At 43.8% G+C, this 27,183-nt stretch overlaps 1 protein-coding gene across 3 annotated transcripts in view; it reads left to right on the top strand.

Annotated features, from left to right (window-relative positions):
- The window catches only part of LOC119955646 (tau-tubulin kinase 2-like), a 355,242-nt gene extending 333,639 nt beyond the window's left edge, over window positions 1-21,603 (top strand). For all 3 annotated transcript variants that reach the window (XM_038782088.1, XM_038782072.1, XM_038782081.1), the window contains 2 exons: window positions 15,475-16,913; window positions 17,794-21,603. In XM_038782088.1, the coding sequence (XP_038638016.1) occupies window positions 15,475-16,913; window positions 17,794-18,271 (1,917 nt within the window). In that variant the 3' untranslated portion in view covers window positions 18,272-21,603. The remainder of the gene's footprint in view (window positions 1-15,474; window positions 16,914-17,793) is intronic.
- Window positions 21,604-27,183: the final 5,580 nt, after the last annotated feature.

Raw genomic sequence — 27,183 nt, 5'->3', positions numbered from 1 at the left:
GCCCCCTGTTAATAAACGCTAACACACTATAGGCCGCCTTCACGGGTCTATCCACTTGAGTGGCAACCTTCAGAGATCTGTGGACATAAACCCCAAGATCTCTCTGTTGCTCCACATTCCTCAGAACCCTGCCATTGACCCTGTAATCCACATTCAAATTTTTCCTACCAAAATGAATCCCCTCGCACTTATCAGGGTTAAACGCCATAAAGATTTCCCCTCCAACCTGTCCAGCTCCGACCGCTCAGTTTTATCCCTGTGGGCTCGAATCGAAATACATTCCCCTTTAATAACCGCTTTCAGTGCCTCCCAGACCATCCGAGCCGCTGTCTCTCCCATGTCATTGATCTTTATGTACCCCTGAATGGCCTCTCACTCGCTCACAGATCTCAACATCCACTAACAGCCCTGTATCTAGTCTCCACTGTGGGCGCTGGGGCATTCCCGTGCCTGCCCGTAGGTCTATCCAGTATGGTGCGTGATCTGAAACCACAATTGCTGAGTGCTCCGTATCCTCAACTCCTGCTAAAAGTGTTTTATCCAGCACAAAGAAATCTATCCTGGAGTATGCCTTATTAACATGGGAGTAGAATGAATATTCCCTGCTCCTTGGTCTCTCAAATCTCCACGGATCTACCCCTCCCATGCGCTCCATGAACTCCCACAGTTCCTTCGCCATTTCTGATAGTTTCCCCGGCCTAGCACTCGACCGGTCTAACCTTGGGTCCAGGACCGTATTAAAGTCAACCCCATAATCAGCCGGTGCGAGTCAAGGTCCGGGATCTTCCCCAGCACCTTCCTGATAAACACAACATCATCCCAGTTTGGGGCATATATATTCACCAGCACCACGGCCATTCCCTCTAGCTTCCCGCTAACCATAATAAATCTGCCTCCCGGGTCTGCATCTATCCTCTCCACCTCGAATATCACCCTTTTGTTAATCAGGATAGCCACCCCCCTTGTTTTAAGGTCCAGTCCTGAACAAAACACTTGTCCAACCCATCCCTTAGAACATAGAACATAGAACACTACAGCGCAGTAAGGGCCCTTCGGCCCTCAATGTTGCGCCGACCTGTGAAACCATCTGAAGCCTAACTGACCTACACTATTCCATTTTCATCCATATGTCTATCCAGTGACCACTTAAATGCCCTTAAAGTTGGCGAGTCTACTACTATTGCAGGCAGGGCGTTCCACACCCCTACTACTCTCTGAGTAAAGAAACTGCCTCTGACATCTGTCCTATATCTATCACCCCTCAATTTAAAGCTATGTCCCCTCGTGTTGGTCATCACCATCCGAGGAAAAAGACTCTCACTGTCCACCCTATCTAACCCTCTGACTATCTTATATGTCTCTATTAAGTCACCTCTCAGCCTTCTCCTCTCTAGCGAAAACAACCTCAATTCCCTGAGCCTTTCCTCGTAAGACCTTCCCTCCATACCAGGCAACATCCTAGTAAATCTCCTCTGAACCCTTTCCAAAGCTTCCACATCCTTCCTATACTGTGGTGACCAGAACTGCACGCAGTACTCCAGGTGCGGCCGCACCAGAGTTATGTACAGCTGCAGCATGACCTTGTGGTTCCGAAACTCAATCCCCTCCCTGGGGGGAGGAATATTACATGAGGCAGTGGATGGGAAGAGTTGGAGAGGGGAGGGTGGGGGGGGGGGGTTTACAACTCTTGGGTATCATGTAAGGCACTCTTTCAGAGGTTGGACGACGTTGAGTGTGGGGGGAGTGGACTCTATGGTGACCATGGGCGGTCCCGGACTTCTTTTTTTCCTTTGTTTTTTGTTTCCACTGTGGGAGGTTTGTTTTATTGGATGCATATATTGACAGGTGGGCCGTTGTTTGGGGTGGTGGGAGGATGGGATCGTTGTTATTGTTAAGGGGATTGATTTTGTATTTGTTACCATTTAGTGTTTGTGGGTGGGGTGTAAATTTTGGAGGAGAATGTGAAAATGGAGAATAAAAACATTTATATGAAAGAAAAATAAACCAACAGTAAATGCTCACATTGCAAACCATTCAGAATACACTTGACAGGCCTGTTAGTTCGAACAGTCAGAGGTCAGAGCACACGAGTTTCTTTTTCAACATATAGCCCGGCATGATAGTGGTGACCGACATCTTTTGGTTTCTCCTTTTTTGACTCTTATTTGGACACAATTCCATAAATTGAGGGTCACCTCCTTTTCCTCTCCCTTCAATCAACTTATGTTGAGAAATGTCCTGAAAAATCCAGCTCAAAAACCATTGAAAGACCAGAAGGGCGAGAGCTGCTGAATGTGCGACCTTTCACTCCATGGCTGCCACCAGAAGTCCGATAGCTTTGCTTCTTAACCCACACACTAAACTGTCTCTAATGGTGTCATTAAGACATCTCCAGTGTCACATATTCAGCAAATTTCTTCAAAGTATCTATGAATGACGTGATTGATTCGCCTTCTTAGTTACATTTTTAGAACCTGAACCACTTTGCAATAACCAAAGGTTTAGATGGGAAGTGGCCCTGCAATGCTCCACAATCTCATCATCAGTTTTTGAGCCTGGTTTTTTGGCTGCATCAAACTTCACAGGAGGTTGAATGTTTCTGCCACCCCCACCCCATTGTACTCCGGAAAGTTGGGATTACAATATATACCACAGTTTTATTTACTTGGACAAAATAATCAAATCTTTCAGTCTGAGCTCCACTGCTCAATTTTCTCATCATACAATCCCACAGTGCCATGAATCCCTGCCATTTTTACGAAAGAAAGGGCTAGTGCAAGCATGATGTGGCGCAAAATAATTTAGCACAATCTCACCCAGGTGGATTGACCATGCTAAAATTGCCCTTTAGTGTCCAACGGTGTGCGGGTTGGGTGGAGTTATGGGGATGGGCAAGGGAGTGGGCTTAGGAAGGTCAATGCAGACCCGATGGGCTGAATGGCCTCCTTCTGCACTGTAGGGATTCTATGGAATTCCTAGTTTGGTTTGGGATTAAAAAAGAAAAGAACAAAGAACAATACAGCACAGGAACAGGCCCTTTGGCCTTCCAAGCCTGTACTGGTCATGATACCAACCTTGGCCAAAACCCTCAGCACTTCCTAATGTCATATCTCTCTATACCCGGTTCAGAGGTTGGTTGACAAGAAGGTGCACGATCTTTATAAAGATTTTATTTTAGAAAATATTTTATTAAGGCATTTATAATTTTAGCCATCAGGTATCAACAAAAACAACACAATATAACCAACACACACCCCCAGTAACAAACCCCAGCCAACATGGCTTACACAATCAGGACCTCTTGATGTCGATGGAACGGCTGCCATCTCCAGGCAAACTCCTGCAGCGATCCCCGCAAGGTGAAAAGGAAAAAGAAAGATGTGGTGAATTTGATTTTCTCGAGTCTGAGAAACCCCGCCATGTCGCTAACCCATACCCCCGAGATGTTTCCGAGCCCTTCCATCCAGTAGGATCCGTATCCGGGCCACCAGTGAGGCAAAGGTCAGGACATCGCCTGCTCTCGCACCCTGGCTCTCAGGTCTTCCGACACACCAAAGATCGCCACCTCTGGACTCAGCACCGCCCTCACCTTTAATACCTCTGACATGACGTTAGCAACCCCCTCAGCCTTGAACATGCCCATTGAACAGCCTTGAACCATTGAGCATGGTTCGCAGGGCACCCGCACCTATCCTGCATCCCCTCAAAGAACCTGCTCATCCGAGCCACTGTCATGTATGCCTTGTGGACCACCTTGAATTGCATCAGGCTGAGCCTGGCACACAACGAGGATGCATTGACACGCCTGAGGGCCTCCTCCCATAATCCGGACTCCAGCTCCCCACCCAGCTCTTCCAACTTTCTCTTCACCTCCCCTGTCGGGGCTCCCCCCACTCCATCAGTTCCTTGTAGATCTCTGAAACCTTCTCCTCCCCCACTCCTGTTCTCGACACCACCTTATCCTGTAGCCCCTGGGCGGCAGGTGCAAGAAGATCGAAACCTGCCTCCACACAAAGTCCCTCAGTTGCAGATGCCGGAACCCACTCCATCTGGAAACTCAAACGCCTCCTCCAAGCTCGGGAAGTCCTCATGAATAAACAGATCTCCAAATCTCTCGATCCCCGTCGCTGCCACCTCCGGAACACCAGAGCGAACCTGTGGTTACCACATATTGGTGCCCACACCAATGCCCCTTCCAATCCCATGTACTGCCGCCATTGTCCCCATAACCTCGGGGCTGCCACTACTACCGGGCTTGTGGATTACCTGGCCGGCAAGAACGGCAGAGGTGGCGTTAACAGTGCTCCCAAACTCGTGACTTTACATGAGGCCGCCTCCATCCGCTCCCAAACTGACCCCTCCCTCACTACGCACTTCCTGACCGCTGTTATATTCGCCACCCAATGATAATAAAATTCGGAAGATAAGGAGCTTAACATCATATGGGATACAGGAGCAAGTCAATCTTTAATGGTGCAAGATAAGGAGATATATAGTTCAGAGGGTTATTGCCAGAAAAGATAGTAATATGTGGAGTTACTGGTGAAGTGAGTCGTATTTCATAATGTAAGGTAAGTTTGGAGAGTCCGGTGAGAAGTTGTGGTAGGAGTAATAGAGAAATTACCCTTTTCAGGGGTACAGTTCAACCTTGGTAATGATATAGGTGGGGTGTTTCCAGATTGTGTGGTAATAAGATCACAAAGCCACAGGTTGAGACAGGAGGAGGAGAAATCAAGGGCTAAAGATAAGGGAGACTGAGGTTCAGTTATCAGAACAATCTTTGACCAGATAGTTGATGATGAATGAGAGCAGATGGAGGATGAAGCAGGTATCTTTAGTTCAGGAAAATTGGTTGAATTACAACAGAAGAATTCAGAGATAGAGCAGTTGTGTTAGAAAGCATGCACAGAAATAGAATCTGAGTGTATTCCTGAGTATTATTACATTAAAAATAATGGGTGCAATTTAATGGCCTCTCGCGCCCGACTTGGTGTTGAGACAAAGTTGTTGAATCTTGTGAGAGGCCTCTCGTGAGATTTGCGATGGTCGAAATGCCTTGCAAGATTTAATGGAGTCTTATGAGACGTCGTGATCTGGATCTCACCCTCGCTGTGCGTGACCCTAATCCAAATTAAATATGCGTTTGCCGGATTTTCTCGGCATCCGGCACCTAACAGTCACACCTGGGAGACCACGCCAGGACGCCGTTTAGTACTGCTTTACACTAGCATGGACCAGTCCCAACTCCCCAGGTGACCCCCACCCCCCTCCCCCTTCAATCCCCCAACCTTACGACCACCCCCCCCCTCGCACCACTGTGAACCATGCATGTGGCTTATGATGCCCCCTCTGTGACTCCTCAGGAAAAGCTCTCCCATAATCATCGGGAGAGAACCCAGACTGGCGGAGGGGTGCCAGACTTGAGAATCCTCACCTTGGAGGAGCGTTCCCTCTAGGTGACTGGGATAGCAGAGGACAGATCAGTCACCCCTGGGAGGCTGGCGGTCGCTGCAGAGCTGAGGGGCCATCGGGCTCCACCAGCGGGACCTCTCAAACGTGAGATGTTATTGCCTTACTGACTGCCCCATCCCCCCACTGTCCACATGTCTATTCTCCTGCAGGTCCTCCTGCCAATGATGCCAGTCCATCCCAGTAGGCATCCTCTCCTGCCTCCCAGGAGAGCCCCTCGGAAGAGAGCTCATAGGATGCCACCGTTATGGTTGCGGGCACAGCTGTTATCCCCACCCTCCACCTGTGCAGATACACGCACCTTGGTGGGACATGTTATTGGACAGGCTTCGGGGCCAGAATCAGGTGAGCACCATATTGCTGGTGATGCACATCAGGTGGAGGCAGGAACCCCAGAAGAGACAACAGTTGGAAGTCTCCTGGATCCCAGGACCCAGCTGGATCCCAGCCTGATGCTGTGCCTGTGGAACAGAGTTACCCGGAGCTATTGGAGACGAGAGAGAGTAGCCAGGACATTGAGGGGTATGTTAGCAGCACTCCAGCAGATTCATAGCTGATTGGAGAAGTCCCAGAGGCTACGGGTGCAGGAGATGTCGCTAGCAACGTGTGGCACCGAGTCCAACACTGCCAGGGTGGCGGCTGCAGTGGAGAGCCTGGTGCATGACGCGGCACCATTAGTAAAGGTGTCCAAGGCGTCACACAGTCGGTGATGGCCATGGCTGAGGACCTTGGCAGAATTTCCGACTCGCTGGGGGATGTCGCCCAGCACTAGGCTGACCTTGATGATGTGCTGCGAGACATGTCCCACTCTCAGATGTGTCTGGCCGAGACTATGCAGAGATTGTCCCAGTCGCACGTGGGCATTGCTGAGGCGCTGCAGAGCATGGCCCAATCATTGAGGAGCGTCGCCGAAAGCGTAGACATGATGGTGCAGACCATGGGGAATCGCCAGGATTGGCAGAGCAGGGGCAGCCGGGCCCGACTTGAGCCAGCTGCCCCTCCGTCCCATGGTGAACCTCTGCCCTATGGGCACTAGGCGCAAGGAAGGGGCACTGAGTGCCAACCTGGATCCGTCCCATGAAGTGGCGACAGTGGCCACCAGAGTTCCTGTGGTCCACTCCTCTGATGTGGCTGCATCGCGAAGTCAGCACACGGGACGTGGCTGCACGGTTGTGCATGTGCTGCCGACAGGTGAGCCGGGGCCCTCGAGCCTCAGAGCCCCAGAGGACGCCCGCCAGGGGCATCGAAGGCCACAGGACGAAGTAAGCAGCTGGCTGCCTCCATTTAAAATACCGATTTCATAAACGGGAGCGGGTCCGTTGCACTGCAAACTTTGGCACCTGGCACGGTTCTTGTTTTTGGCGCCTCCCGCTATTCACCGGCCTTGTTTCGCTTGAGAGAGCGCAACATAGGCCGGAGAATCGTGCCCTCTGTCACTATGTTTGAAATTCAGCTTTGTCGAGCTTCTGAGATTTTGGATTTCCAAAATATTTTCAGCATTGTTTGCAATTTAAAAAATTATTAATCATCTGTGTTCTTTATTTATCAGTTATGATTTTTCTCAAATTAAATGTACATGTGAACACAAATTTGGCAGTGCAAGGATTTAACTGTTGAAGATTTTCCTCCTGTGACCTTTCATCATGAATGGGTCCTGCTTTTTCTTTCATGCTACTAATAACTTAGAATGTACTTTTGATTCTCAGTTTGTAAAGACATGCATTAGTTGTTCCCTACACTAACGTTCAGAATTCTATTGCACGTGGCTAGTCAACTTCCAAATTCAACTCTCGTTCTTTACTGCCATTGTCCAAACTGAGCATTCTATGTAAGAATGATTGCTTTGTACTACAGTAAATATTTGTAATGCGAAAAATAACTTGTTCATTGCACTACATTAGGGCCACTTCGGGTATGCCACAAAAAATAGACTTGTGTTTATACAGCTCCTTTTGTGGCCTTGGTGTCCCAGAGAACATTGGGATAAATGAACAATTAGTCTGTCATGGTTGAAGATTAAATATTAAAGAAGTCCTCTGATGTTTTTCAGCTAGTACTGTGGAATCTTTTACATGAGAGAGCAGACGGAACTAACGTCATCTGAAAGTCATTTTCCGATACAGCAGCACTTGCTCAGCTGCACTGAAGTATTAGCATGAATTATGCATTTAAATCACAGGTGTGGGGCTAGAAACTGCAACCGGTATGTCTCGTGCAGTTTTTTATAGTCTGCTCAGCCCCGCCCTACTCTTTCCCCTCACTCTCCCTCAAAAGATAAATCAGCATATTCACTCCTCATTGATTTCCACTACATATTTGTGAACATGTGGCGTGTGGCACTGCTGCCTCACAGCTCCAGGGACCTGGGTTCAATTCCAGCCTCGGGTGACTGTCAGGGTGGAGTTTGCACTTTCTCCCCATCTCTGCGTGGGTTTCCTCTGGGTACCCCGGTTTCCTCCCACAGTTCAAAGATATACTGGTTAGGAGGATTGGCCAAGCTAAATTACCCCTCAGTGTTTAAAAGTTAGGTGGGCTTACTGGGTTACGGGGATAGGGTGGAGGTGTGGGCTTAAGTAGGATGCTCTTTCAAGGGCCGGTGTAAACTCGATGGGCTGAATGGCCTCCTTCTGCACTGTAAATTGTATGATATATGAGCACAGGTTTGGGCATGGCTATGTCAATACTTCACTTTACGTACACGAAGGATTAACCACTTGTGAAAGGATGGTGAAGACTATAATGTTCATAGGGTTATAATCTAGTTTAAGAGTCGGGATCGTCAGTCAAAAAGGAGAGAGATGTGAAAAAAATGAAGCTGACAAATTGGCCGAAAGAAGATTAGTAGCTTTTGACTTCTAATCTTTTCAAACACTTTTGATCAAATATGTAGATATGTCATAAATGCAGTGGAACCTTGGATCACAAAGTGAGTACTAGTTTGCTAAGTTGACAGTGCTGTGACAAGGGATGAAGTCTTATTGCAGAATCTTCCATTCACTTTGTGTGACTCCTGGGAAATGTCTGTGAATCAGGATCTTTCATCTCAGTGCTTCTCCTGCAATTCAGTGCTTCCAGCATAATGCAGTGGGTTTTTCACACACACTGTGTTAAACGTTGCAACATTTTGATGATGATGGGGTACAAGTGCTGCTGCCCGTTTTCAAAATGGTAGAGTGAGGATTTGGATCTGAATGGGGGCTTAAATTGGCATTTATCTTTGGTTATCTACAGTATAATATTAGTTAAAGGGTCTCTATCTCAAACTAGAATATCTATTGATCTGTCCAACCTGATTGACATTTAACCTTGTAAAGTGCTTCTGATGTGTCGTAAATACAGTAGACTCTGTGAATCACAAAATATAATGAGTGTTGAAAATTGGAAATCCTGAGGCTTTGAGAAGGCACGTTCTATCTTTCCATTACTTGTTGATACTTATGGAAACATGAGAATCGGGCATGAACAAAAGACCAATTGGTCTAACATAGTTCACTTTTCTAATCCCCTAATTCTTGCTCCTGCAATCTTAAAACCTAACTGAGGAACATTAAGAGTTGGAATCTTAGATATCCCTATTGTATTAAAAAATTGTTGCAGCTTGAAAATGTTAAAATAGATCTGCTTGAGGGACTTTTTGAAAGACATGTAAGATATTAAATGATATAAGAAAGGTAAACCTGAATCATTGCTTCAAACTAAATCATGACAGTTGGAACAATAGAATAGAGTAAAGCTGTCTGAGAGGTCAAGCAGTGCAAAGAATGATCAACAGTCATGGCTCAGTTGGTAAAATGTTTGCCTTTGAGTCACGAGATTGTACTTTCAAGTCCCATAACTAATACTTGAGGCCAGGAATCTAGGTTGACATCTAGTGAAGAACTGAGGGAGCGCTGCACTGTTGGAGGTGGCATCTTTCAGATCAGATGTTAAACTGAGATACTGCCTGCCCTCAAGGTGTACCTAAAACATTCCATGATGCTATTTTGAAAACCAGCAGGGCAATTCATTCCAGTGTCTTGGGCTAATACTTATCCACCAATCAGCATCATTATCACTTTGCTGTTTGCAAGAGCTTGCTGTGTGCAAATTGACTGCAATGCTTTGTACATTGCGACAGGGAATTCACTACAAAGTTCTTCATTAGCCGTAAAGCACTTGGGGATGTCTTGAAGCCATGAAAGCCACTATTTAATTGCAGGATTTTCTTATTAAAATTTCAGAATGATCTGCTGGCTTATAAGGTGAAGTTGGCTATAGCTCAGTGGGAACACATTTGCTCTTGAATTATGAAGTTTTGGATTTGCATCCCATTCAGAGATTGGATCACAATATCCTAGACGAGCACTTGAGTGCAGTACAAAGGAAGTGCTCCATTTTTCAGATAAAATTTTTCAATTGAAACCTTGTTTACCCTCTTGGATGAATGTAAAAGATCCAACAGCTTTATTTCAAGGAGCAGGAAATGTTTCCTCCTTGTCCTAACTAATATTTATCCCTCACTCAACATCCTTAAAATATATTATCGGGTTCTTATATCCTTGCTGTATGTGGGATCCTGCTTTGTACAAATTGGCTGCTGAATTCTCTTCAGAAATACTTAATTGGCTGTAAAGAAGTGAGGCATGTTCTGAAAGGCACTATATAAATGCAATTTTTAAAAAGTTTATTTTTCTGTTTCCACCTTGAGTGGCCTTTCCCATCTGTCAGTGTCTTATGAGAAACATTTTTGGGTTCCGCCTAGAGCTGTTAGGCCTAATGAAAGTAAGTTTTTAAACAACAAGTACACACAGAAAATAGGAATGGGAACCCAGTGGAGTTACCCCCTTATTGCCCCTCCCCCACCCTTAATCACGGGTGCGGAGGCTGATTATTGCCATGCTGATTGAGATCAGCGTCCTGCACTGTAAATTCTATGATGCGCTCAATACCAATATCCCCGCAAGACTAAGTTCCCAATTGGAGGAATAGAACTCAAAGTATGGTACAAAAGACAAAAAAAATCAACCCTTTTCATAGGAGTCAACTCTTTCTCTCTATTCACCTTTCTCCCATCCCCCCCCCCCCAACCAAGCCGTACATGAAGCAAAAATCGAAGAGAAAAAGATAAGAGTTTTGCCTTCACACAACAACAATTATATATCGCATACTCCAATATTAGGGGTGGGATAGCTTGATTTTCGTTTTGGATAATGCTCGGCACAACACTGAGGGTCGAAGGGCCTGTTCTGTGCTGTACTGTTCTATGTACTCTCAAACTTAGCCCACCTCAAGGATCACACCAGGGGCCCATCTAACCTACCTGATCAAGTTATTTTCTACATTGATTACTGTTTTAGAATTACTCTGAATTTTTTTACTCTGCAGCCATATAGATGATACTTCAGTAAACGATCATCCCTACTGTGACGAATGTAGGATTTTCAATACATTGGATTATAAATATTTGGCAATTTAAGGGTAAAAGCCTGGGGTTAAAGTGTGTTTGACTGCAGTAGTCATGGTTTTAACAGAATCTTGTTTTGCAAGAAGTTGACCAGAGTCAAAGGACTGGGCGAACGCACTGTTAATTAATTAGGGGAATTCCTCAGGAATTGATGTGCTTTCAGCCTAGGGGAGTTGATTTGTTTTCAGCTTTGGAAGATGAATGATATTTTTGGGTGGAGCTGACGTATTCGGACATTTTGAGAAAGCCTTTGAGCTAGGTTCTGATCTGGCTACCCTTTACACCACAAGTTAGGTATTTTGCTCTCACAGTAGGAGAGTAAGCAGTGTAGACTTGGCTGAGGACAAGGGGGAAGCTGAAACAAACCAGTTGAAGCAGCTTTTTGAAGACATCCAGCCAACAGGGGTTCTAACAGGAGCCAAATCTGTTCTGGATACCAAGTATTGCTCTTTGCCATTGGGACTTGGGATGGATTGAGAGCTGTATGTTTTTTTTCTTTCCTGTTTTCAGCAGGGAATAGAGATAGTAATTAAGGATATTGTATTTACTGTATTGAGTAGTATTGTTTAAAGGGCAATTGTAAGCTATTTTCGAGTGTGATCTTAAAGAGTTTAATATTGTGTTAATAATAAAGTTTTGTTTTAAAATACCAAATCCCTATTTCTTTGTACAATCCCTCCTGAAATGTTCTTTCTGCACAGTCTTGTAAAATAAAATATTCGGTCTGGTCTGGGATCGTAATACTACCAGTTGAACATAGTGAAAGTTCCCAAGTGCATTGAAAAAACAGAGCTTTTGGGTCTTAGAATTAAATGATACATTGGAAGTAGCTACTTATCTGGATTCTTATATTACGATAGTCTGAGAGGCATAACTGAGAAACTGATTGCCATCATGTGGTAAAGAAACGTGAAACCGCTCTGGAGTTGGCAATGCAAACTAATGGCAAATTTTCCCTGCTAAGTTTTCTGCTATAAATAGCCATAGATTTCCTTTATAAAACCCATTTACTATATTTTTGTTTTCCTTTCTCTTTTCCCATAAGGGTCATTCACTGCTGTGCAACCTCCTTGACACAAGCGATCACAGCTCCTCTCTTTGATTGCAACATGAGAGATGTGGCAATGGAAGTTTTAGTTTTCCATCTTCATGAGGTGAATCACCTAGTAACCGCAGAGCACTCCTAGTCTGGCTAAGGCCTATGGCAAAACTCAACACCAACTGTGGCAAGTGGGTTTAAGTGGACACAATTCCAACATTTCAAATGAACCATATAGCTTCTGAATTGGAAATGAGTGCCATCTTGCCCGTGATAGTTTTCCTAGGTAAAATTGGTTTGCACAGCAATATGTATTTCTTATAGGACATGTAAAAAGTCCCAAAAGACTTCACAGGAGCTTTATCAGACAGAAATTGACCAAGCAACAGGTGACTAAATATTTGGTCAAACAGGTTGGCTTTTAAGCAGCATCTTAGGAATGATGTGGAGATGCCGGCGTGGACTGGGGTGAGCACAGTAACAAGTCTTACAACACCAGGTTAAAGCCCAACAGGTTTGTTACAAACACTAGCTTTCGGAGCACTGATCCTTCCTCAGGTGAATGAAGAGGTATGTTCCAGAAACATATATATGCCAGACAATGCTTAGAATGCGAGCATTTGCGGGTAATCAAGTCTTAACAGATCTTGAGATAGGGGTAACCCCAGGTTAAAGAGGTGTGAATTGTCTCAAGCCAGGACAGTTGGTAGGATTTCGCAAGCCCAGGCCAGATGGTGGGGGATTAATGTAATGCGACGTAAATCCCAGGTCCCGGTTGAGGCCGCACTCGTGTGCGGAACTTGGCTATAAGTTTCTGCTCGCCGATGCTGCATTGTCGCGTGTCCTGAAGGCCGCCTTGGAGAACGCTTACCCAGAGATCAGAGGCTGAATGCCCTTGACTGCTGAAGTGTTCCCCGACTGGAAGGGAACATTCCTGCTTGGTGATTGTCGCGCGATGTCCGTTCATTTGCTGTCGCAGCTTCTGCATGGTCTCGCCAATGTACCACGCTTCGGGACATCCTTTCCTGCAGCGTATGAGGTAGACAACATTGGCCGAGTCGCACGAGTATGTACCGCGTACCTGGTGTAATGATGATCTGGCACGTCTTGCAGAGCTTGCCATGGCATGGTTGTGTGGTGTCGTGGTCGTTGTTCTGAAGGTTGGGTAGTTTGCTGCAAACAATAGTTTGTTTGAAGGCAAGTAGTGGGGGTGTGGGGATGACCTTGGCTAGATGTTCATCTTCAACGATGATGTGTTGAAGCTTGCGAAGAAGATGTTGTAGTTTCTCCGCTCCAGGGAATGAGAGAGAAGAGGGGCAGGATGGCTGACAGCAGATTTATTACAAACTTTGTGGCCCAGATCAATATTTGTGTTTTTGCGGGTGTCAGTTTTCATTTAAATGCACAATGATGTACAACAGCTGCAAATGAACAATTATTGTGATTTTATGACTTTGATGTGTGCTTCTATTTCACAACACTGACTTTTTATGAGCAAGATTGCTCTGATTCTACATTTTTGTAGAAAAATACGGGCAGTGAGATGAGAATTACAGGCTCTAAGTAACGTACGCAAGATACACCGAGCATTATTATTGTTGAAAATGAAAAATGAAAATTGCTTATTGTCACGAGTAGGCTTCAATGAGGGTACTGTGAAAAGCCCCTAGTCGCCACATTCCGGCGCCTGTTCGGGGAGGCTGTTACGGGAATCGAACCTTGCTGCTGGCCTGCTTGGTCTGCTTTAAAAGCCAGCGATTTAGCCCAGTGTGCTAAACAGCCAAACAGTTCAGTAACTGGGTACTCTAAATTTAGTTTTTTTAAATGTAAATCGCATTTGTTCAGCATCTCTGATTTCTCAAAGCATTTAAAGAAAGCATAAAGTACTATGTATGCTGTAAATTTGAAATAAAAATCGAAAATGCTTGAAATACTGAGCAGGTCAGGCAGCATCCGTGGAAAGAGAAATGGAACTAACATTTCAGGTTTGTGACCTTTCATCAGATCTTTATATTTCAGCACCATTCACAAATCTAGGATGTCCTAAAGTGCTTTACAACCAATTAAGTCATTTTATGCACATCAACGTCCCACATAGAGCCATGTGATAATGGCCAGATAATACTTTTCTTCATGAAGGATAAATATTCTCAAAGACACCGGGGAGAACTTCCCTGGCTTCTTTGACTAGTACCAAGGGATGTTATAGGTACACCTGAGAAGGCAGGCTAGTCTCAGAGTGTCAGCCCGGGTGTGTGTGTCTCAAATTGCAATTTAAATGCCTTGCCCGATATTGTCGATGAGAATTGGTTCTCAATCGACTTATTTGGCTAAGTCAAAATAAATAAATTAGATAGGGCAAGTATTTGTAATAAGACAAAATGCCACAAAGCTCAGACAGTTGTTCGACCGCTTTGGTCAAGTCTCAGAGCAGACACATTCAGTACAATCTCTGCTACCATTCCCCATGCTGTCAGCTCTCTTCTTTCCTATGATGCTTTACTGAATCTTTGTGGGAGGCTTTTACCCAGCAAGGATGGGTGGGTTGGAGCTGGCTCGGAAGGTAAAAGATTTTAGATTAGCTTTTGAAGCCTCTGTTAAAACAGGTTGGCTGGTGAGTCACTGAAGCATTTAAAGAAGAGGCATGCTTCCATTTTCATTCCGTTTTTACTTGTGACTGATGAAAGCTGGTGAAGGCGAGAGCCTTGAAGAAGTCAGTACGGGTTTGTAGAGTAGAACAGAAAGTAACTATTTACAATATATACACAGCACCCAGCAGTTCACTACTGGTTCCCCCTAGCCAGTACCTCACTGGCCAGCTTTATTTATACAGCTGCACTGCTAATGATTGCTCCCCCACCCTCCCCTCCATTGGGGGAGCTCGTATTCCTCAAGGAACATGGGGTAACCAATTGTCCCCAGCCAATATGATCTGGGCAGGTTATAACACCTGGGGTTCCTGGGCTTTGGGCTTCCTGACATGTAAAATAATTCAAGAGGGGTAGGAACATTGAAGTAATTGTCTTTCTTGAGCTGCTTGTGGGCCAGAAATCTGTTTTTAAAGAAACAGCAGACATGCAGAAAACTCTTCCCAGGTCCTTCCAAAACCTTCCCCTCACTATCTTCCCGGCCTGGAATAAAGTTCAAGGTGTTTGTTTCTGCTTATGGGCTCCTGTTACATACACCTCTACTCGGACTAGTTGTAAAGTGAAGCCACTGACTATAACATTGTCGAAGCTATCTCACGACATTCGGGCAATAAGTCTGAGAATCATATGGAGAGTGTGAACGCTAATCGACAGTTGCAAGATGTTGAAGCATGGCATATTACGTGCCCTGATTGAACATGGGTTGCTTTCAAATCTTTATGGTTGTGTACAGGTTTGAGTGAATTGTTCTTCATAACAATCTTAGTAGAGTATGAAACATCTGAAATTAATTCTTCTGAATCGCGTTCATGTGAAACTCCGCTATAAGTAAATAATTTGCTTCAAATTTTCATGATCTTCATTTTCTTTTTCAGATAACCGCACCCAAGTTTGGAGTAGCACAAACCCCTACTGCCTCTGTGGTTATTCAGCATGATGAGCTGAGAGAGACTGATCAACATGGAGTGGAAAATGCCTCTGATCAAATACAAAGACCATCATCTCCACAAGAGATGCTAGCTCTGACACTGCACGACAGTTTGTGTAATGGTACTTCCAGAACTGACCTTAAGTTGGAATTGTACAAAGGGATAACACAAGAGAAAGAGACCATTGTGACTGGTACAATAGAAAACAGTAACCAAGGTGAGGTCATTACAAAAGGTAGTGTCAAGTCTGACCAAGACAAAGATGAATCTCTTAGTTCAGCTCGAGAAGATAATAAATGTGAAAAAGGCCACGTGATTTCTGGGGATGTAGGAAGTCAACCTGATGAAGGACAGTGCCCTTCATGTGAAAGTGAATGTGAAGGTGAGCAACTACATATGGGTAATGAATACACTCCACTAGCCCAACTAGAGACCCTGTCTTCTGTGCCAAAAGAGGAAGAAAATAAATCTCCTGGTCCTCACTTGACTAATATTATAACTAGCTCAGTGGCAACTGGTGAAGTGCTTTCCGATAGAGAAGATGATGCTTTACCTACTATGGAGTTTACAAAGCTTGTAGTGGATGGACTGAAAGAGAAACTATGCGATGGAGAAGAAAATGGCTTTTGTAAGTATATTGACGATGAGGCGGGTGAATTACAGTCTTCTTCAAACATTTCGTATGAATGTGTAAAGGAGTTGCTTCACACTGTTGTATCTGAGCAAGAAGACCACGCAAATAGTGTTGCAAATGATGGGTCTGAGAAGGGCTATATTTCTGAGATAATGCAGAGAAAAATTCAGGAACAACACAACAATCTTTCAGAATTAAGTGGGTTCAGAAATGGAGAACTGCTTCACATCTTGACAGTTGGTGACAATTCACTGCATCCCAAGAAAGTTGAAGCCAAACCAACCCCTCTCCGGCAAAGTCGCATCCCAATCCTTGCATCAGACATGGAAGCGGTTACTGAGTCATCAGTTCCTGTCTCAGCTAAAGAGAAATTGCTCCAAAAGAAGGCTCATCAAATAGACCTGACAAGACAGTTAGTTGAAAAAAGACAACATACCCTCAGAACAACACTTCTGGGCGATCTGTCATCAGCCTCTGAGAGGTCCTTGGAGGAGAAAGTATCTGTTCCATCAATGACTTTGTCAGATGATGGAATCCATTTCGGGCCTTCTCCAGTGAAAGTTGGAGCAGAAGAACAATTAGGCAAACAGACTGATGAGGACTCTCTAACTAGTCTTCAATCGCGCAGGAGCAAAATCCCAAGACCGGTTTCATTGACCAGTACTGAACAAGTTCCCACTTCAACCTCATCCCAGTTTGTCCCAAGACCACCTCCAGGGAAACCACCAACCAGACCCAGTGTGGAGGTCCGGTAAGTACCCACTGACCCAATTAATGGCATTTCAACTTTCATGTTATAGAATAAAACACATTTGTCAAGTTGGTAAGCCCCTCTATTGTGTGATGGGGCAAAAGTTTGAATTTAATGATTTCAGTTTTATAGTCACTTCTGTGCGTCCTGCTGCATAGACACAAGTGTAGCAGTTGCACACAAATTAACATTAACTTGGCTATTGGTGCCTTCAGCTGATGGTTAATCAGAACCTAAATTACCAAACTGTCAGACTTACCAAATACCTGAGAATCAAAAGTTTATATTTGTATTCTTAATTAGTCCCACTATCCTGCACTTTCCTCATAATTTCCTGCAAATATAGGTGAATAATTTGGCATTTATTATAAAGAAAGACTGTCTTACATTTACGTCGTTACTTTTCATGCCCCAAGACATTTTACAACCCATGAATGATCATTGCTGTAATGGAGGAAATATGGCAGCCAATTTGCACACAGCAACATGCACAAACAGTAATATTGTGATGACCACTTATTCGGTTTTTATTGATGATGTTTGGGAGATGACTAAGAATTAGGCAAACAGACCCATGGGAATGCCCTGTTGAGCAGTTTTCAATCCCAGCAGGGCAAAAGGCTGAGAACTTCCCCCTCATGTCAGAGGGAAGACGGGTCCTCAGTCTAATGATTCATCTGAAAGGTGGCATCTTGGACAGTGCAGTAATCCCTGAGTACTGAACTGGAGTGTCACCATGGGTTATGTGCTTAAAACTCTGGCGTGTGTGAGAATATTATCAACTCAGCTGAAATTGGCATGTAGCACCCACATCACCAGCTCATTTTGTGCCCCATGTGTTGCCTTCTAATATGTATCATCCAATTATTTTTCTTTCCAGGTTACGCCGATACAGAGTAGTTGGAAGTGGTAGCTCTGATTCTGACCTGCTGACACATCTTGCTCAAATCCTTCAAAATGGATCCCAAAAGACCAGGAGTTCCCCGCAATCCAAAAGTCCACAGTCACCCCGCAGCCCCAAAACTCCACCCAAAAGCCCAGTAATCCCCCGTCGAAGCCCGAGTGCATCACCACGGAGCACCTCTTTGCCACGCACTGCCAGTTCCTCCCCCTCACGTGGGCGCCCGTACACAGATCAGAGGAGCTCTTCACCGCACTTTGCCAGGAGCCGCTCCCCCCCCAGTTACTCTGGTTCCTCGCCCTCCCGAAGAAGTTTCCTGCAGGAGCATGGCTGTGGTAAACCGGGCAAAAATAGCTTAAAGGGACCTGGTAGTCCTCACCACCTGTGTCAAAGCAAATCCTCAAAGGGCAAATGTTCAGGCAGAGATGGCAAAGCGTCCAGTAAACTCAGCAGATAGTAATAATTTGTGCAAGTGTCTCTTCCCCTCCCTCTGTCTCCTCCCCCACATCCTTGTAGCATGTTGTTTAGTCTTTACTACAAGGAAATCTGCTGTTGTCTCTCCCTTACTGGACAGTAGCTTATATGCCATTTTGGATCCAAGTATTGGACAGGTGCTGCTTTGTATAAACTAGGATAGCTATCAGTGAAATTAAAATTGATTGATAGCACAGTACACCTTTGGTCATACACTGTGCAAGTTTGCTGCTGGTTTTATTTTGGCTTCTGCTGCCTTGAGCTCCTTGAGTAGGAAATACTAGTCCAGTACTTCCACCTTTTCCAATGTGTACAGCATCCTCCAAAACCTTATGACTTGACTGTCCTTGTGCCATTTTAGATCTCGAGGGAGACCTCAGAAGTTCGTAAGTAGAAGAAAGGCTGCTCGAGCATTTTCAATCGCCAATAGTAATATAATGTTTTTGCCATCTTTTTATGCAGATATCAACTGTGATTTTTTTTTTAATGTACAGTGTGTCTAGGTATAAATAAAATTTAATTTAATTAACTGAACTGATTCAGAATTCATAGGAAGTAGTTGAACTCAAAATAGTTGAAAGGCCAGAGCATAAATGTTTGTTACATAGTACTGACAACTGACACAAGTTGGGTAGTTTTCTTAGATTTGTAATTGTCCTATGGAATTAGAAGTCAAAATCCCAAATTGCTTCTCTTGAGGGGATGTAAGATACCAGTACTTTGAAAACAGGCACAAAATGGGCAGGTGGGGTGGGGAGGGGGGGTCAATAAGCCTATTTTTTTTTCGATTCTTCCTAAAGTTTTTAATTTAAATGAAATGGTGTCCAGTCCCAGTCGCATACACTACAATCAAAAGTCCATAGATGTGGACACCTTCTAGTAGTACTGAGGAAACCTCTGCTTCAAATGTTCACTGACCCTAATCCTTGTAACCACTGTGATATGAGACATCATCCAAATAACTAATCACCAAAAGAAGAGAAAAAAATCAATGAAGTATTGATTTTGGAGTGATGGTTCCTACAGTAACAAAATTAATGGATTTAAATTTCTTTCTACACATCATTATGTGTAAACTATTACCGATCAGCATTTGATTGCCATGTGCCTGTCTAAAATGTTAATGTATTTTAACTGTGTATTATTTTGCTGCCAAGGCAAGAAACTCTGGTTTAAATAAGCCTGATTGTTAAATGGAAATCATATCAACTGTCACTTTTTGCAAGCTTTCCTTGGGTGGGTAAATTATTTAATATGTGTAGTATTTTCCAACCGTAATGTAACATGCTGGGTAATTTCTAAGCCTTTCACAACCGTTTTGAATGCTTAAAAATAAATTGAAGCCCTCTTTTATGGTTTGTATATTATTGTATTATAGATGCTAACAATAACTGCATGTCGTACAGTAATATGTATGTATTTATTGATTTCATAAGGATTAAACTTTATTGGCTACAGGCTGCAAGATTGTTTTTGCGTGCCTGAATGCTATTTGCTTTACATTTTCTTCCTGGCATGCAAAACCTTACAGCGTCATCATTGGGGAAACACTCACTCGAAATTTAATTGTTAAAAATTACATGATTCTGAAGCACTAAAATGTGAAAGAGGTCTACAGTCTCTGTTATTCATACAGAGGCTAAAAATGTGAAAGATGTTGAGATTGGCAGAACAAATAGGATGTTTTCTTTCTTTTTGTAACTGTACTGTAAAGGTAAAAATGAAACTCACAAAAATGTTATCCAAGCGACTGTTTTTACTGATTGCTCAATAGTTGTGCAACTGTTAACCCTCCAGCATGGACCTGTTTTAAAGCTGCAGTTTTTTTGGTTTCGCTCAAACAACTGTGTTTAAAAGAGTGAAACTATACCAGTTTCCTGTGCCTGCCCATACCACGTAGCTTTTCCCCCCAAAACAGCCAAAAAATCTGCAGTGTTCCACAGCACCATAGCTGTTTTCAAAGCAGAGATTTTTAAAAGACTCTAGATTTAACAAAGAAGGGACTTCACAAAACAGGATTTTTCAAGAGTGACAACAAAAGGAACTGTGGCAGCTTTAACTAAGTTTGGAGATGTTTATACAGAGGGCACAAAAATAGTGTCAACTCTGTTTAATTCAAATGGGTAGTGCAACATCATGCACTTTTTCTGAAAGAGGAATTACTGCACTTTTCAAACCTGTAAATTGAAGTGACTCTAGATTACTAATGTTACTGCTCATATATTACCTGAATATTATTCTAATCTCTGCTAATGGTATAATATGTAAATTAGTGTCAATGTAATAAGTTCAAAAATGGGTCAGTAAAAGTTTATGCATGCATTAATTAAAAGTTAATCTGAAGTCATTTCAAACTTTGTATTTTATGTTAACAGTTAAGAAAGGGACGGAGCAATTACCAAGTTGTTGGCCTCTTCCAGCCTGGTGGGCTCACTTATAAATTGTGTGCACTGAAAAATTTGATTGGCCATGACACTAGTAAATGGTTGTATTGAAGGTGCTAAAAGATTTTTACAAAACTGCTTGCAGCACCAAGTTCCTTTTAAAATGTATTTCCTTCAATTCTATCAGACTTATTGTTTAACTGCTCTTGGGAAATCTAGCATAATGCATATATTTTTTTTAATCAAGTGAAATGCGGGCTCCACGCATCTCTGTCAAACCTCTTTCCTGACAGAAGATTACATTTATGTAGATTTCATTGCTCCAATATTGGCATTGTGGCATTGTAAAATGAGGAGATGCACATTCGAACGTTTTAGCTATGGTCATATAACCACAAGTTTCTAAACTCTTAAGCTAAAGAATAGTTTGCAAGGTGTTTCCGTGTGGTGGGTTCTATTCATTGTTTTGTGGTTAAATAGAACAATTTACATTTCCAATCCTAAATTGCATCAGTAGGTTATTTTGAATTGTCACCTTTGAATGGGATGGTAAATGAAAGGTTTAACGTCTTTTTATAGTACATTTGATTATCCTGGGCAAGAGGTTGTTTTATGGAGCCCTACTTAGAGTCAACTTAACAATTTACAAAAGCAGCAATGAGTGTGAAATGGTCTGGCACATTTCAACCGCCGAGTACATTGAACAAAATGGCATACGTCGTTTGAAGGTAGGGTGTACATAAAGCTGTAATTATTTAAGTTCTTTGATTTGTATCATATCAAAGCCTTGTACAGTGTTTTATGTTGTGTTCTAAAATTATTTTGTATTTTATTTTTATAAACCAGTAAAATAAAATATTCATTAAGCATGCCAACATATAAATATTTGTTGTCCTGTGTATTCCAATAAAAAAAAGGCTGGTGAAAAATAGTTTGTTTTTTTATTTGACCCCACGTTACATAATCTTTATCTGCTGTTCCCACTTCATCTGCAGGCTGAAGAGCAATTTTAGATATTGAATTAGAGTGCTAATTTAGTGAGAGTGCTTCTTCCTTTCACATTTCATCTTGCTAATAAATAAAATGATCATTTCAGGTGCTTCACTGAATATTGGTGACTGGTGTACACAGCTGTCCAATTCCCTTTCGATCTTTATTTGCAATGCATTGTTGGTGGTTAGTAATTGATAGCTGAACAGAACTCTGAAACCTCCCAGATTAAATTTTCAGGGGCCAAATAATAGGCACTATTCCCTCTGAGGGAATCCAGACAAGACATAATCTTAAAATTTGGAGCTAGGCCATCAACAGTGAACCTGGGAAGCATTTTTCCACACAAGGGTAGGGAGAATCTGGAACACTTCCCAAGGGTCTGGGTCAGTTGAAAATTCTCATGACTGAGATTGGTCGATATTAATTAGGTGAGTTGTGAGATGTCAAAAGATGTAAATCAAGGACAAGTAAATGGAGCTACAGACAAGTGATGCTGAATGGCCTACTCCTGTCCCTATGTTCCTAACTGGGCACAGTCCACATCAAAAATTGCCTATAGTTTAAAACTAATAATCTCACTCTAAAATGACATTCAGCAAATTGAGTATTTTAGTAGGAAGTTTTACTCAATCCATGCTACAAATAATTGGGGAATATTTGATGTTGGATATCTAAGAGGGAGATTGTTCAATTTCTTGGCATCACCAACACAAAAATACATAAAAAATGCAATTTTGGTAAAATTACTGTTTACTACCTTAGGCAGCGTGGTAGCACAAGTGGATAGCATTGTGGCTTCTCAGTGCCAGGATCCCAGGTTCCATTCCCCGCTGGGTGACCGTCTGTGCAGAGTCTGCACGTTCTTCCTGTGTCTGCGTGGGTTTGCTCCGGTTTCCTCCCACAGTCCAAAGACGTGCAGGTTAGGTGGATTGGTCATGATAAATTGCCCTTAGTGACCAAAAAGGTTAGATGAGGTTATTAGGTTACAGGGATAGGGAAGAAGTGAGGGCTTAAGTGGGACGGTGCAGACTCGATGGGCCGAATGGTCTTCTGCACTGTATGTTCAAAGTTCTAAAAAGAAAGTCTTGGATTTTAATAGCTGCTTATACAACCTCAGGATGTCCCAAAATGCTTTACAACTAACGAAGCACTTTGAAGTGTTGTACAAAATGAGGTAGTCAATTTATACAAACCAACCTTCCACAAACTGCAATGCGATCAGATCCAGACAATCTGTTGTAGTGATGTTAGCTGAAGGATAAATTTTGGCCAAGATACCAGGGAGAAATCTGATTCCCACTGATTGGTATCATGAGATCTTTTATATGTATTGAGTGTGGATTGGACTTCAGTTTCACACCTCATCTAACAGGCAGCTCCTGAGATAATGCACTCTTTTATTACTGCACTGGAGTGTTAATCGAGTTTTTAAGCTCAAGTGACTCCGAGTGCAGCCACTCAGCTAAAACTGATATCGAATATCCAACCACAAATGTTGTGATAAATAATTTAATAAATAACTAGGGAATGAGTAGGGCCCATTTAAGGACCACAGTGGTAATTTGTGTGTCGAGCCGGAAGACATAGGTCGGGTTCTAAATGATTAACATAGACAGAAAATTCTGAGTGGTCTATGAGGCTTAAAAGTAAACAAATCTCCAGGGTCAGATGAAATATATCCAAGGCTGTTGAGTGAGGCAATGCAGGGGTGCTGGCAATAATTTTCAATTCCTCTCTGGCCACAGGAGAGGTACCAGATGACTGGAGGAGAGACAATGTGGTACCATTATTCAAGAAGGGATAAACCAGGAAACTACAGAACAATAAGCCTAACCTCAGTGGTGGGGAAACTATTGGAAGAAATTCTGAGAGACAGAATTAATCTGCATTTGGAGAGACCGGGCTTAATCAAGAACAGTCAGCATGGTTTTGTTAATGGGAGATTATGTCTGGCAAACTTGATTTAATTTTTCAAAGAAGGCCTCACGGTAGCATGGTGGTTAGCATCAATGCTTCACAGCTCCAGTGGTCCCAGGTTCGATTCCCGGCTGGGTCACTGTCTGTGTGGAGTCTGCACGTCCTCCCCGTTTGTGCGTGGGTTTCCTCCGGGTGCTCCGGTTTCCTCCCACAGTCCAAAGATGTGCGGGTTAGGTGGATTGGCCATGATAAATTGCCCGTAGTGTAGGGTTAATGGGGGGATTGTTGGGTTACTGGGTATACGGGTTACGTGGGTTTAAGTAGGGTGATCATTGCTCGGCACAACATCGAGGGCCGAAGGGCCTGTTCTGTGCTGTACTGTTCTATGTTCTATGTTCTAAGGTGGCCAGGTGTGTAGATGAGAGCAATGCATTTGACGTAGTCTGCTTGGACTTCAGCAAGGCTTTTGCAGCATGGATTTAAACTTTAAAAGGATGTAACTAGATGGTCAAAATTTAGACATGAATGTGGGAGGGTTGATCAGTAAATTGGTGAATGATGCAAAAATTGGTAGGGTGGTAAATAGTGAGAACAGCCTGAGATTACAGGGGGATATAGACAGACTGGTCAGAGAGTCCCTCCCAGCATCCAACAGTCTGGCCAGGTTGGCATCGCCGAACTGTGGGGCTGGCAGCATGGCTGTGAGCTGAATGGGGTTGGCTGTGCGGGATTTGTTTAAATGCTATTCTCCCTTGTTGGCAGGGGGCTGTCGAGCGAGGCCCCAGCAAATCAGCTGGCGGGACTATGGTTTGTGTTGAGAAGCCCGTGGGGCCTCATTAAGTGGATCAATTAAAGTTTTATACCGGTGCCGGTAGAAGGTCTCAAACGCTTGGTTGACCTCTTTTTGCTCGATTACCAATCGCACCCCTGATTTGTAAAGCTAGGGGTAGTAATATGATCAGTGAATTTCATTTATCGTTTAAAAACATTCACCTTAAACTTTGTATAGAACAGTAGCCAACATTCCCTCATTTGAAACCTAGTGGGAAATTGTGAGGATGGCTTATTCACATTTGAAAATGTATTGATGCAGCATGGATTTAAACTTTAAAAGGATGTAACTAGATGGTCAAAATTTACGACACTCTCATAACTCCAGTTATCTTCACTGCATTCAATCATTCAGATCTTGCTCCCATTTACCTGAAAATATTGATTCCTTATGTGTTCATTCAAAATTGCCAAATGTTAAGTGATAATCCCAAATTGTGTGCTGGAGATTGTTCATATGGAACCAGTTATCTAACATGGCCACCAATGAACAAGCAATATTGACAATTTGATCCCACAGAGTGAACTCCGGTTTAACTTGGGGGGGACATGGGTACATTTGTCAAAAGTACCAAATGTCCCTGTTGGTGAATTATTTCAGCTGCTGATCTTAATCCTGCAATTTACAGAGCACTGGTTGCACCTCTCCCATGTTCCAGTTTTACGATCCGATTTGTTCTTATCTGCAGCAACAATAATTGTTTGTGAATAATCTACTGATGTTTGATGAAAAGTAAGATACTGCAATTGCTGGAAATCAGAAATAAATAAAATGCTTGAAATACTCATCAAGTCTGGCACCATCTGATGCAAGGTCACTTACTTGAAACATAGGAAGGAATTTTAAGGCACTTCCTGCCAGCGAGATCTTTCGGTCCCACTGACGGCAAACTGCCACCCCGGATTTCATGGCTGTGGGGAGTGGATTTAATGGGAAATCCCATTGACAGGTGGGACCAAATTATCTAGCCAAGAACGGGCCACCTCCCACCACCATGAAACACTGGGAGGGAGGGAGGGGGGCATGGAAATCTCTTTCCCCCCCCCCCCGCCCATTAACTGTGTTTCTCTCTCCAAAGATGTCTGATGGGCTGAGCATTTCCTTTTTCTCTATTGGTGCTTATTCATCAACAATCTCATTTGTAATTACTGGATTTTAGTGGGAAATTGGGAGCATAGCTTTTCAAGTGTGCCCTGGTCATAAAGGTAGTCGGGTCCCTATTGAGTTGCAGCTCTCTTTGTGTCATTTTCAGTAATTGTTCAAAAATTAAATTACGGATGTGGGCGTCGCTGGTTAGGCGAGCATTTATTGCCCATCCCTAGTTGCCCTTCAGAAGGTGGTGGTGAGCTGCCTTCTTGAACCGCTGCAGTCCTTGAGGTGTAGGTACACCCACTGTGCTGTTAGGGAGGGAGTTCCAGGATGTTGCCCCAGCGTTAGTGAAGGAACAGCGATATATTTCCAAGTCCGGGTGGTGATTGACTTGGAGGGGAACCTCCAGGTGGTGGGATTCTCAGGTATCTGCTGCTCTTGTCCTTCTAGATGGTATTGGTCCTGGGTTTGGAGTCATTGCAGTGCATCTTGTAGATGGTGCACATGGCTGCCACAGTTTGTCGGTGGGTGAGTGTTTGCATGTTTGTGGAAGACGGGGCAATCAAGTGGGCTGCTTTATCCTGGATGGTGTCAAGCATCTTGAGTGTTGTTGGAGCTGCACTCATCCAGGCAAGTGGAGAGTATTCCATTACACTCCTGGGTCTTGTAGAAGGTGGACATGCTTTGGGGGGATCAGAAGGGGAATTACTTGCCGTAGGATTCCTAGCCTTTGACCTGCCCTGGTAGCCAAAGTATTAATGTGACTTGTCCAGTTCAGTTTCTGACAATGGCAACCCCAGGATATTGATTGTGGGGAAATCAGCGATGGTAATGCCATTGAATGTCCTTCTTGTAGGAGACGGCCATTGCCTGCCACTTGTGTGGCGCGAATGTAACATTGCCACTTGTCAGCCTAAGCCTGCATGTTGTCCAGGTCTTCCTGCATTTGGACACTGACTGCTTCATTATCTGTGGAGTCGCGAATGGTGCCGAATATTGTGCAGTCAACGAAAACATCGCCACTTCTGACCTTTTGATGGAAGGGAGGTCATTGATGAAGCAGCTGAAGATGGTTGAGCCTAGGACACTACCCCGAGTAACTCCTGCAGTGATGTCCTGGAGATGAGATTTAGAGAGTCACATAGAACATACAATGTCGAAAGAGGCCATTCGGCCCATCAAGTCTGTACCGACCCACTCAAGCCCCCACTTCCACCCTATCCCCATAACCCCTCCTTAACCTTTTGGTCGCCAATCCACCTAACCTGCACGTCTTTGGACTGTGGGAGGAAACAGGAGCACCCGGAGGACACACACGCAGACACGGGGAGAACGTGCAGACTCTGCACAGACAGTGACCCAGCAGGGAATCGAATCTGGGACCCTGGCACTGTGAAGCCACAGTGCTATCCACTTGTGCTACCGTGATTGACCTCCAAACACTACAACTATCTTCCTTTGTGCCAAGGATGAGTCCAACCAGCAGGGGGTTTTCCCATTGACTCCAGTTTAGCTAGGGCTCCTTGATGCCACACTGTGTCAAATGCTGCCTTGGTGTCGAGGGCAGTCACTCTCTCACCTCTGGCATTCAGCTCTTTTGTCCATGTTTGAACCAGGGCTGTATTGAGGTCAGGAGCTTAGTGACCCTGATGGAACCCAAACTGAGCATCCGTGAGCAGG

The sequence above is a fragment of the Scyliorhinus canicula genome, chromosome 2, assembly GCF_902713615.1.
Source record: "Scyliorhinus canicula chromosome 2, sScyCan1.1, whole genome shotgun sequence".
Taxonomy (NCBI): domain Eukaryota; kingdom Metazoa; phylum Chordata; class Chondrichthyes; order Carcharhiniformes; family Scyliorhinidae; genus Scyliorhinus; species Scyliorhinus canicula.
The sequence above is the reverse complement of the archived record's forward strand: the minus strand, read 5'-3'. Positions and strand labels throughout refer to the sequence as shown.